This window comes from Chiroxiphia lanceolata, chromosome 1 (genome assembly GCF_009829145.1).
Source record: "Chiroxiphia lanceolata isolate bChiLan1 chromosome 1, bChiLan1.pri, whole genome shotgun sequence".
NCBI lineage: Eukaryota > Metazoa > Chordata > Aves > Passeriformes > Pipridae > Chiroxiphia > Chiroxiphia lanceolata.
This window is the reverse complement of record NC_045637.1, coordinates 95,301,765-95,313,917: the sequence shown is the minus strand read 5'-3', so window position 1 is coordinate 95,313,917 and position 12,153 is coordinate 95,301,765. Positions and strand designations below refer to the sequence as shown.

The window sequence follows — 12,153 nt, the reverse complement described above, 5'->3', positions numbered from 1 at the left end:
CTAGAGTGAAGTATGCACTGCAATTTGGTGGGGATGAGAAAAGTGAAAAAGATATATGGTAGTAAAATGATATGTTCAGGGACAGATTGCCCTCAACCTTACTAGAAGTTTCCCAGGGAGCCTAGCTGCCACTCACTGTTCCCGAGCTGGAGGCCGTATCACAGGCATTTTCCATGAGAGCAGCAGAAAGCTCATTTCCACTGCTTTTTGCTGATGCTTCAGTTCCTACACCAAAGGATGAAGGTGTTAAGACATTACACAAAAATGGATCTTGAAAATGTTTCTTATTAGCAACAGAGTAATTTTCTGCTCAGTATTTCTACAAAAGCCCTGTGTAGCACTGATTCTCTGCTGTGAAGGATTGCAGCCTCCGGAGGTCTCAATTCCAGAAAAGCTCTAAGCAACCAAAACAAGGGTTTAATGAGATGAAACGTGTGTGGCAACATTAGCCATGACAACATTATCAGCTCTGCTGCTGCTGATAAATCCCAAGTGCATTTCCTATCCTAGCAAGCTTCAGTAAGATCCTCAAGGGCAGTTCTTTTTCCATAACACCTGGGTAATGCCATTCCATGACTCATCCTCTGTTGTACTGTCAAAGCATGTTCAGTTCTGCCAGAGCAACATGCGGTGTGACCCAGAGCCTGATGCTTGAATCAGGTTATCAATTTCCTGTTCGGTCAGTTGTCCTCTGGACAAAAATTTAGCAACACTTGCATGTCTGTATCTACATGAGGGATGTGTTTTAAGGAGAACTATATACCCATACAGGTAGTTTGGGTAAACAAGCCCAGCCTCTGCTTGCTTTTCCAGTTGGATTTTCAGTCAAACTTCCAGTAAGTGTTAACAAAAGGCAGGTGGAGAGAAGAGATTTAGTAAGACCTACAGAAGCCCTCGCTCTCATCTCCTTTGGTGAACTTAATTTTGAAACTTAAATTGTCATGGTGCCTCTATGCACAAATTTTAATTAAAAACTCTACATTGAAAAGGTTAGGATAGCTTGACTCTGCTGCCCACACACTGATAGCCTGACAGCAGTGAAAGCTAATGGCAGTAAACAAAATTCCTTGCAACCTGAACATGAAGTGCTGAGGACTCTCTACCTGGAATAACTAACAAACAGCAGTAGTGACAGCCTGTCCCAGTCCTTGTAAGTAATCACTACCCCTCACCCCTGTTCTTGATGGCTTTCTTTATAAATAATACACAGCTCCTCATCTTGCTAATCTTCTCATCTTCTCTTTAGCACTGCTTTATCTGTTTCTCCCCTGAGATTACAATCTTATTTTTAAGCACTGGGTGCAATGTGCTTTTGCATTTCTAATATATGGGTGCCAGTGAATTGCCAGATGCCTTTAAACCTACTTTGTTTCATTCTCTGTGATCACATGCACGTGATGAGCTCTCAACTGTCCATCTTTTCAGTGTTAGTGCTTGGACACTGCAATTGCATTGCCAAGACAGGCACCTTCTTTGCAGAAGAAAATTTTACTTCCAATGCTGTTGTCAGCCATAATAGTTATTGCAGCTTCAGCGGAAACTTCCAACCACGTATGATCTGGTCTATTGAAGTTGTAAGTATGAACTGAGTGTCACAGACCACAAAATGTCTTATCAGCAAGGGAAAGAGCACAGCTGTTAACACATACCTGCCATTATTGTGCCAGAATCTGTTTTATTTAGCACCAAAGTGGCTTCCTCACCTCTGAAAGCTGAAAACACAGACTGCATTAAGAGACCAGTGAGTTTCAACTGCTGATTTCTCCTTTCAAACTGAGTTATTAAATTTATAGAGAAACCTGTTTGACTAGAGAGAGACTTTTCACAAAATCCATGGTTGGCTCACGCCTAGAATTTTATTCAATCCATTCAAAAAATAGACAGAACTATAAGGTGGCACATATTGTCAGAGAGTACAAATGTCACATCTTTCTTTATATAGTTTAATTTAAATCCATAGATTAAGACAGTGAAATAATTGCCCTGGGTGGGAAAATAATTAGGGGTCTTCCATGAAATGACAAGTCTTTAGGTAAGCATTTACACAAATGTATCTGATTAAGCATAAGTTTTTCTATCCTCTATAAAAATATAAACAGCATTTCAAAATGTCTTTAGACATGTAAGTTAAGGTCATCTAATATGACATCAACATACTGACAGAATACAGGGCCTGGGCATTTATTACAAATCACATTTATTAACCCACACCCAGCCAAAACTAAAACATTTTGTATGAGCCTCAAACATAATACGATATGATGAAAGAAACAATATCAAGCCAAAGACATACAAGTATGATGTTCCTCCTCCCATATGAATTCCTTCTCTTTATTTTGTAGTTTTTCTTAATACAGCAATGACTAAGACAAAAGTGGCACCTTAGCACAGGTTAATTGCAACTCAGGATCAAATACAACTTGCCTTTCCTAGAAAGTAACATTGCTGGGAAGTGACACGTGCCAGGATCAAATTAAGGGTACTCACTATGTGAGTATGTTTTACCTGTGCAGTATTACTTTGATACAGACTGTATGTAGCATGTGACAGGAGGACAAGTGCAAATTACAAGGGCAGAATCTTGGTTTCCCAGACAGCAGAACCAGGCAGGAAAACTAAGATTAAACAGTATTTTAAAAGCAAGAAGAAAATTAAACAAAAAGCCAACTCATCTAAACTTTAATAGTGGGATGTACGGTGTTCCTGGTACAGTTGTCGTAAATGCACCCTAGGTTTTCCAGGGAAGCAATCTGATAAGCCAAACACCTAATCATTGTTGCAAGAACTTACTGGTTCCACACAGACTAAAACATTCAAATATACTGATATATTGGTCACAGGTCTAATCATATAATTTTCTTTTTCCCAATCCTAAATTTTTACTGTAGCAGCTTCCCCATTAGCTGCACGTTTATATAGCAGAGCACTGGGTGTTGTCATTGACTAGCACTGATGCCAACAAGGCTGGTATTTTCCAGTTAAAGTGATCTACAAGTGAGAAACAAAACATAAGGAAAGGGTCAGGTTTCAGATAAAGGTTGGACATTTTGAACTCTGGACAAAGTGACAGGTATCTTTGATTCTCCTGGTGCTGGCGCTTTTGTGACTGGGTTTGCCTGGGCTTTTATATCAGCTATTCTCTCTTTAAATCTTTGCTGGAGGTACTTCTCTTCTTTGGAGTAACTTTTAGCAAAAGCAGACATCAGCAGACATGCTGCCACGGTGGACCCTCCAACACAAAACAAGATTGCTCCTGCCAACTTACATATATCAAGGGACCCATTAAACTGAATGGCATGGGTATCCACAACAACAAAATCATCTTTCCCAAGAGCCTCGATTTTCGGTGGCACAAGGAAACCCACTACAAGAACCGTTACACCTATCAGCATAAAAGCCGTCCCAGAGATGAGTCCGACCTGGAAAACAAAGAAACAAACAAAACCCCAGTTAATATGTCTTTCCAATTTTCACTTGGTAAGTGCTCCTAGGAGGCATTTAGCTTTCGCTGTCTCTTGCAGATTTTTAGTTCTCTCTTCTAGGAGAAGGCTGGTATTTTTCTCTTAGGTCATATGAGGCCCTACTAGAACTAGAATATATGAAAAAACTGTCTTTTTACACTTTGTATTTATATAATTATTGACATTTCTGGAAACAATAGAATATATGTCTAATAGCACTTAATGTTGAAAGCCCCCATCACAGAGAGGATCACAATTTAACCACAGTTTAAGGGATTATTTCTTTAGCTTTAGGTGGTGGTTAGCACAACAGATCAGTACCCGCTGACAGTCTGCGTCATATCCACTACTTGCTTTTAGTTCATGAACTGTCACCCCTTTGCAGGGATTAGAAGGAAGTTGCTATGGCCATGAACAGATCACAGAGTAATTCTAGCATATTTCAAGTGTAAGTGCAAAATTTGGTTTACACAGAATGTCCCTGGGGGAGGGTAGGGACTGGATGGCCTCATAGGTGCCTTCCAAACTCTGCTGTGCTTCAGCCCTGTCGAGTTCCCTGACCTTAATGGAGATCTTTTGGTTTTCTTGATCCCTTGGTCACACAGATCTCGGGTTACTGCTCTTAACCTACCAGTCCTATTCCCAATAATCTGACAGGACTATTGTGGGTGCAGAGCAGAGATAAACTACACTTTTAAGATATATGGGGGGTTCCAAGACAAGACACTGATGTTTCAATGACATCATGACAGACAAACGAGAGGATCCAAAGCCCCCAGAACTGCCTTGGAAGCTGATATATTTTGGTAAGAGTGCCCTGCTTTCAGACACAGTTATTTGGTTGTCTCGAGTAAACTGAGCAACAAAAGGCCTTTCTGGATGAATACTTAAAACCATTAGTTACACAGAGTAAGTCTGGAAATGGGAGTTTCTCTCTCCACTAAAAAGCGACAGGTAGTACCTTCCAGAATACAGAGCTCCACCTGCTAGGCGATCTCTGAATCTGAAAATCATCCTCATACTCCCAAATTGAAGCTGTGCAGTCCTCATAAAACTGATGCAGGTAGGACCGAACTCCATAGCGTTGGTATCCTCCCTCGGTGCTGCCCTGTGCATGCTTGGACCCGCAGATGTCAGCATAGGAGCTCATCCTTCCTACCTACAATGAGAGATGTCATGCAAAGCAGGTCATTAACAGTGTGGCAGGAGAGCAAAAATGGCTGCAAACTCTCCAGATGACATGAAAAAAAGCAGCTCAGGAGAGACCTTTCCTTCAATTTTTTTTCCAAACCAAGAAATGAGCTGGGTGGAGTTGCATGCAATGACTCAGCTTAAGCAAACGAACTCAGTGTCTTGGCACAGAAAGACTAAAGGTGCTGCAGGGAACATTCCCTCCCATATACATACAGGGTGCTCACTCCCCATCTTTTGCACTAGTGTGCTATTGTGTTTCCATGGAGATCAAAAAAAGCAGAATATGCCAGGTAACAAAATCCAGCATCTCCCAAGGACTCATGTTGCGTCTCATCCAGACTGCTTCTATTGTTTAACCAGAGTTTGCAACCTTGGGAACTTTCCAAACTGCTGGGTAACAGGATTTTTTTTCATGTTTCTTTTCCTGAGCTTCTGAAGTGCAGGACTAAGCATTGCCATACCATTCACAGCCATGGGAAACAGAGGCAAAATAATTCCTAGACAGATTAAAACAGTATAGAACTTGTACTTAAATATCGATAGTTAAAAATAAAAAAATGGAATGTCACAGCAGCACCAATCTGCTCAATGAAGAATGATATGGAAATATAAGGCCAACTGCCGGGTCCTGCACTTCGGCCACAACAACCCCATGCAGCGCTACAGGCTGGGCACAGAGTGGCTGGAGAGCAGCCAGGCAGAAAGGGACCTGGGAGTTTGGATTGACAGGAAGCTGAACATGAGCCAGCAGTGTGCTCAGGTGGCCAAGAAGGCCAATGGCATCCTGGTCTGGATCAGGAACAGTGTGGCAAACAGGTCCAGGGAAGTGATTCTTCCCCTGTACTCAGCGCTGGTGAGGCCACACCTGGAGTACTGTGTTCAGTTCTGGGCCCCTCAGTTCAGGAAGGACATTGAGGTGCTGGAGAAGGTCCAGAGAAGGGCAACGTGGCTGGTGAAGGGACTTGAGCACAAGTCCTGTGAGGAGAGGCTGAGGGAGCTGGGGTTGTTCAGCCTGGACAAGAGGAGGCTCAGGGGAGACCTCATCACTCTCTACAACTGCCTGAAAGGAGGTTGTAGACAGGTGGGGGTTGGTCTCTTCTCCCAGGCAGCTATCAGTAAGACAAGAGGGCATGGTCTTAAGCTCTGCCAGGGGAGGTTTAGGTTAGATATAAGGAAGAAATTCTTTACAGAGAGGGTAATCAGGCATTGGAATGGGCTGCCCAGGGAGGTGGTGGATTCACCGTCCCTGGAGGTTTTTAAGATGAGACTGGATGTGGCACTTAGTGCCATGGTCTAGTACTGCTTCCTTGAAGAAGTCAATGTCCAAGCTCCTGCTGACTTCAGTAAAATCAGAATTCTGTCTGCTATAAAAACTATCAAAGTTCCCTACTCTTTCCACTTCATGGAAGTTCTCCTAGCACAAAAAAATCTCTATTTAACTATGCAAGTCTAAGGCCTGAACTTGCCTGCATGGGTGTGATGCTACTGAATTCAACAAAATAATATTAGCCCCTAAAAACAACTTGAGCAATAGGTCAATGTTTCTTAAGCTGACCGACTTCTTTTTAAAGTAGTTCAAAGAGCCTTAGTCCAAAGGGAACTGTTAATCAGAACTTGCATCTGAATGTCATGGCTGAATTTATATGAGCTTCAAGCAGTACATCAGTTTGCCACAGCAATTTCACCTAGAGGGAGGAAGCTTTGATGTGGTCATGGCAGCTACGACCTCCCAACTTTGCAGCCCTTTGAGAATGGGTGATCTTGCTGGGTATGAAATACCTGGGTATGCAAAAAAACCAAACAGTGGTACATTCAAATTAAGGACAATCTAGAAAATATTGATGGGGACCCCAGGCCCTGAGCTCATCAAAGGGGTTTTATTTTAAAAATATACAAGGCTCCAAAAATTCACCAGAGCAGGGCACCACCTCACCTTTGTGAAACTTGACCTGTCCCTTCCCCACCCCCACACACTTGAGTTGGTCTGAGCCAATAATTAATATAATAATCCAGTGTCTCACAACAGCCTGAATAAAGCTCTTGGCTGGCTCTGAAACCACTGCTGGTATAAACAGTGAATTTCCAGCCTTTTGAAATCTGTTTGCATTCTTGGCTCAGGAATAAGGAGGGATTTGCTTTTTGCTCTTTATAGAAACCAGTTATCTTGGGGGTTTATTTATTTTTTATATCTAATATGAATTTAGTCTGGAATTTCATGATCTCAACATCTTATAGTTGCAAATATCTCTCCTACAACTTGTGTTGAGGTTTGAAGGCTCCCATAGAAGTCATGACCCAGTGGAGGGAGATAGACACATGTTCCCAGGGGACCTGCCAGGGGCCAGAGGGAACATTGCTGGTGGTTGACCTTTGCAGAACGACAGAGGTAATGCCAGGCACACCTTCTGTCAAGAGTCCCTTTTTTGAACCCAAGACCGACTCTGTATCCCCCGTAGGTTTCCCTTTTCCACCTCAGCCACTGTAAAGCCTTAGGAAATCAAAGAATCACTCTCTGACTCTGTGGATGGGCTTGTTCTCTGCTTACAGTACAGCACCAGTGTCCTTCAGAGACTGCTCAAGCTGCTGGTGTTCCCAAGCAAGGCAGAAAAACAGGCAGGGTGGACAGAGACCTTGAGACAGCAGGAAACTCCTTGGCAGCAAGAGCTGCTCACCAGGTGAGCAGGGAGAGCCTGGCCTCTGGGCCACCCTATGTCAAGTTGTACATAGCTAACACTTATGTTTCCAACTACAGTTAATATACTGAAAAACATTAATTTCTGTCATGGCTTAAGCCCAGCTGGCAGTTCAGCACCTCACAGCTACTAGCTCACTTCCAGCCCCCACCCCCATTGTGGTAAAACAGGGAATAGAATAAAAAGTAAAGCTTGCAGGTTGAGATAAGAACAGTTTAATAACTGAAACCAAGCAGAAATATAATAATAATAATAGTAAATAAAAAAGGAGAGATAAACCCCAAGAAAAACAAGTGATGTATGATTACCGCTTCTCACCACCTGCTGACCGATGCCAAACCTCATCCCCAAACTGCCATTGTCCCCTTCCAGGTAACTCCCTCAGTGTCTATACTGGGCATGAAGTTCTATGGTGTGGAATATCCCTTTGGCCAGCTCATGTCAGCTCTCCTGACAGAGCATGATACACTGAAAAAGTCCTTGGCTTACAGTAAGCCCTAAGCAACAACCAAAACATCAGTGTGTTATAATGTTATTCACACACTGAGTCCAAAACACAGCACTGTACTGGCTACTGAGAAAAAAAATGAACTCTATGCCAGTTGAAACCAGGACAGTTGTGCTTTTTTACAATGCTATGAGGCTTTGAACACTTACTTTTTGAGGTACAAAAAAAAAATTGTGATATGTATATAAGTATATAATCTGAACTGTCGTGGGGAAGAGCTGCAATGTATTCTGCTTTTGGAGCCTGTTCGTTCTTTTGTGAAAGAACTCTGTTTCCCTCAGGAGTCCCTCCTTCTGCTGTTTATCCCCTACCCAAAAATAGAGCAAAAGTAGTCCTCTTTTCTCACTGCCACCGATTCTTCAACAGCTAGCTGCCATTTTCCACAGCACAAGCACTGAAGAGTTGTCATAAAACCAGAGTTCTGCCCACCTCATAAAAATGCCTTAGGGGGAAAGGAGAAGAGGAAAAAGTGGTGTAGTTTACCATAGCTGCCCCAGCTCTCACACACAGGGTCACACCACCTATACCTCAAGGATAAAATCACTTTACATCCATATCCCTCCACCTGTCTTTTGGCTATAAGCAAGGAATCCATCTCCCACATCAGAAAGAGAATAAAGTAAAGAGGTCAACCAAAGCTCTGCAGAGACTCATTCTCTCGTGTCCTTACTTAGATCTTTATTCTCACATGAACCCTACCTCCTTAAATAAATTATGCTTAACTCCTTGCCAACTTAAGTCATTCAGGTAAACATATTTAGCAGCACATAATGAGCAGAACAAGAGATATTTTCCCCAGGTGTAAGTGACTCTGTAAGGTCAACACAAGGATGAAACAGAATTAACATGACCAGATAATGTGGCCTGCCAAATCTTGCTTGTATTACTCCAGCTGCCACCAGCAGCATTCAGAAAGCAGGTGAAGCACATCACCGAGTCTGAACCAGCAACTTTAGTTATTGTAATTTATTTAAGAAAACTCAATGTGACATGACAGAAAGCTGTATAAACATTATCTTGCATTCACTGCACTGTCTGTAGGTTTAGTCAAGCGATAAAAAGGAGGATGCAGTGTTTCAAACAGCTTGATAAAGAATTGCCTGTAAGGGCCACACAGCCTGGAATCACTTACATGACACATAGATTCTTTTTCTTTAGCAATCTAAAAGGCTAATAGGTGGTTTTGGTCAGCCATATGAGCAAAATGATAAATAAGAGCTGGGAGGTGGAATAGAAAACAAAAGAATTATCTTTTGCTTGAAAGAGTTGTGATAGCATCAAGTAGTATGACCTTTTAAAATGGAAGGGGGGAAAAAAAAGACTGCCAGCACCATTAATTCCTTTCAAGCACTGCATAATATTAGTCCTACTGAACATTTTCTTCATGTTGACTCTTTCACTTATAAGCAACCTCCTACCTTTTGCAAAATATCTTGTCCTTTAGAGAGAAGAGAAAGAAGAGGAAGAGGAGGAAGAGGAGGAAGAGGAGGAAGAGTGCTCAGCCCTGTATGAAGCATCCTAGTAATTTGGCCTAAGATGGTCTCCTCTTTCAGCTGCTATGTAAACATACTGTTGTTCTTGCTACTTATAGATGGGGCAACGGAACTGAAACAGTGAGAGTATGGTGGGAGAAAACAGTTCTCCACAAATAAGAAGGAAACTTTTGTCTCAGCATCAATTTACATTGGACAAAAAAATACTGCAGCAGCTATGAGTGTGGATGTGTATTTGCATGTCTTGCCTTCATGGCTGAGAAACTAAAAGCTGAAATACTGGGAAACTTTTGCTGAAAAGAGCGTCACCGTTACCCATATCTCTGTTACGCATGAGCTGAGAACATGCATCCAGGCTGCAGGAAGTAATTTGTTTAGTCAATAAGTTTTTCAGTGCCTAAACCCAAGGTGCTTAGGAACGTGTGGGATGTAGGATCACAGCTTCAGAGCACTGCGTAGTAGCAATCCATCCCCTAGCAACTTTTGTTTCCATGGCAAAAGCTGTCCTGTTTACTTTGAGATTTACTATTCTCTGCTCATCTGGGGAGATGTGACTGGATTGGTGAACAGACAAATTAAAAGATGAGCTAGCCCTATGAAAAATTACCCAACAAATTTTCCAGCTACTTTGCTTTCTTGTGGAAGGGTTGAACACATTTTAAAAAATACAAATGTAAGGAACTGGCATTTGAAAGGCAGAACAAAAGGAAATAAGGATGTGCCATTGCTCTGTGACACCACACAGCCACCGAATGCAAGCCACAAATGCTGATGGTTGGCATGGGTGAAGCTCCCTTCCCTTCAGATTTAAATACTTTGACCCTTCTGTTAGGAGGACCACGTTTGAAGTCCTTACCTACAGAAAGCAAGATCCCTGCGAAGGGTGAACACTGCAATAAATAACCCGTCTTTTACAGCAGTATCCGAGGTGGCCTTTCTGATGCCTCCTGAGCTCCCTATCACTCCAGCTCCCGGCGCTTTCCCAGGCTGCTCCTGTCCTGGTGCCCCCCCGCCCTGCGCTCGGCGCTGCCACGGGCATGGCATGGCCATGGGCACCTGCTGCCGCTCCTCTGAGCACGGACAGGGTGCCCGGCTGCCCTCCGGGGCGACTTCTGCACCCCTGCCATGCACGGCGGGGTGGGGGGGACGGGCGGGCCAGCAGCGCCTTCTCCTGTTCCCCGGCGGGGCGGCACCGCCCGCTCCGCAGCCACCAGGGGCCGGAGCGGGATGCTTTCCTTCTCCCGGTTCTGGGTCGGAGCGGGAGAATTCCGCAGCGCCCGTATCCCGGAGAAGCTCTCGGCGCCCGCGACCCTCCCGGCCGGCGGTGCCCCGGGGACAGAGGGAGGCCCGGCTGACCCTGCCCCTGCCCCGCAGCGCCCGGGGCAGCGGGGCACCAGCCTCCCCCGGGAGAGCCGCATCCCCCCGAGCCGGGAGGCAAAGCGGCGGCCCCGCTGTACCCCCCCGTCCCCCGCCGCACGCCCGCTGCCCTCCGCGGGATGCTCCGCGCCGGCAGTCACAGGAGCCCCCGCCGCGCCCGCCGAACTGCCGAGTGCCCAAGTTTGCCGAGCGGGCCGGCGCCGCGGTTTTACCTGTCCCTCCTGCCGCTGCCCTCGGGCGGCGAGCCCCCTTGACGGCGGCGCTAGCTGCGGCCCTCCCGCCCCGGTCCCATCTCCGCTCTGCGCCGCGGCGGCCCCAGACACCACGTATTATGTAGGGCCCGGAGCGCCGCTCGCTCCCGCGCCGTGCCTGCGCACTGAGCCGCCGCCGCCGCCGGGCGCGGACCGGCGCCGGGCCCCGCTCGCCCGCCGCCCCCGCCTCAGGCGCCTGCCCGGAGCGGCCCCGCCGCGCCCCGGCTGCCGGGATTCGGGTCCCTCCGGCCGGGGCTGCCCCCCGGGCCGGGCAGGCCCGCAGGTGCACGCCAAGGTCACCCGAGTATCCTCCCTGCGTGTAGGGGGCAGAGGCGGCTGATCGCCCCCCCGCCACCACCCCCTTTTAATCAGCATCGCAGCCAGCAGAGACTCAACGCCATTTGTCCGGTCGAGTGGATAGGCACGACAGAAAGTGCCCTGCCAAGGGCAAGGCGCTGAGATCTGGGGGGTCGGGGAAATGGATCGCTTAGCAGGAGACCCCGGGGGACTCCTCAGAGAAACAGAATGAGGCTCAGAGCCGAGCGTCTGGGGTCTGTCCTGATAGCAACAGGCTGGTGGTTCAGTGGGAAAACATTTCAAGAAAGCAAGTTTGGGGCGTTAAGGACGCTACTTAGAGAGCATGACAAGGCACTAAGAGCTGGAGATGCTGCAGTGTATCCAATATGTAATTCCTCTGAAAAAATAATGAGAATGTGAAGGGCAAGAGTGCTAAAGAGTCGTATCCAAGTGGTGTACTGAAATAATGCACGAAAATAGAGTATTGCTGCATGCAGAAAAAGTGGAAGGGCATTAAAGCAAAATGGGGTAGTATTAGCCAAAGGAAAAAACCAAGATATTTTTAAAGTGCTTAAATCTCTATAGGATGTGAAGAAGAAGGTGTGAGTAATGGTTTCATTAATAGTGTGAGCTCCTTTGAAAAGACCCTGCATTTGATGACAACAGTAAGTTTGGGTAATTGCAAACTAGGAATCATAAAAATAGCTATTAAAAAAAGAGCAAGTAAGGGATTACATTTGGAGGAAGAAGTGCTGGTTTCAGTGGATTTCATCCTGTCCATCCAAAACTGTTACGCCTTTCCTGTACCAGGCAATGAGTAATTCCAAAAGCGGTTCCCCTGACCTGAGCAGAGCTAGTTCCTCAGCAGCGTGCTGTTCA

At 45.5% G+C, this 12,153-nt stretch overlaps 1 protein-coding gene across 1 annotated transcript; it reads right to left on the bottom strand.

Annotated features, from left to right (window-relative positions):
• Nucleotides 1–1,830: 1,830 nt before the first annotated feature.
• NRSN1 (neurensin 1) lies at nt 1,831–11,212 on the bottom strand. The gene is made up of 3 exons (XM_032709197.1): nt 10,939–11,212; nt 4,423–4,620; nt 1,831–3,419 (listed from the first exon to the last, which is right to left on the bottom strand). Exons 2-3 carry the CDS (start codon nt 4,609–4,611, stop codon nt 3,021–3,023), a joined length of 588 nt encoding a protein of 195 aa, XP_032565088.1. The 5' UTR covers nt 4,612–4,620; nt 10,939–11,212; the 3' UTR covers nt 1,831–3,020.
• Nucleotides 11,213–12,153: the final 941 nt, after the last annotated feature.

Bases quoted from the DNA above. Each gene is read 5' to 3' on its own strand.
- NRSN1 (XM_032709197.1), bottom strand. From the start codon at position 4,611: ATGAGCTCCTATGCTGACATCTGCGGGTCCAAGCATGCACAGGGCAGC. The intron at 3,420-4,422 runs GTACTACCTGTC...TTTGTTTTCCAG, and splicing joins GGAGCTCTGTATTCTGGAAG to GTCGGACTCATCTCTGGGAC.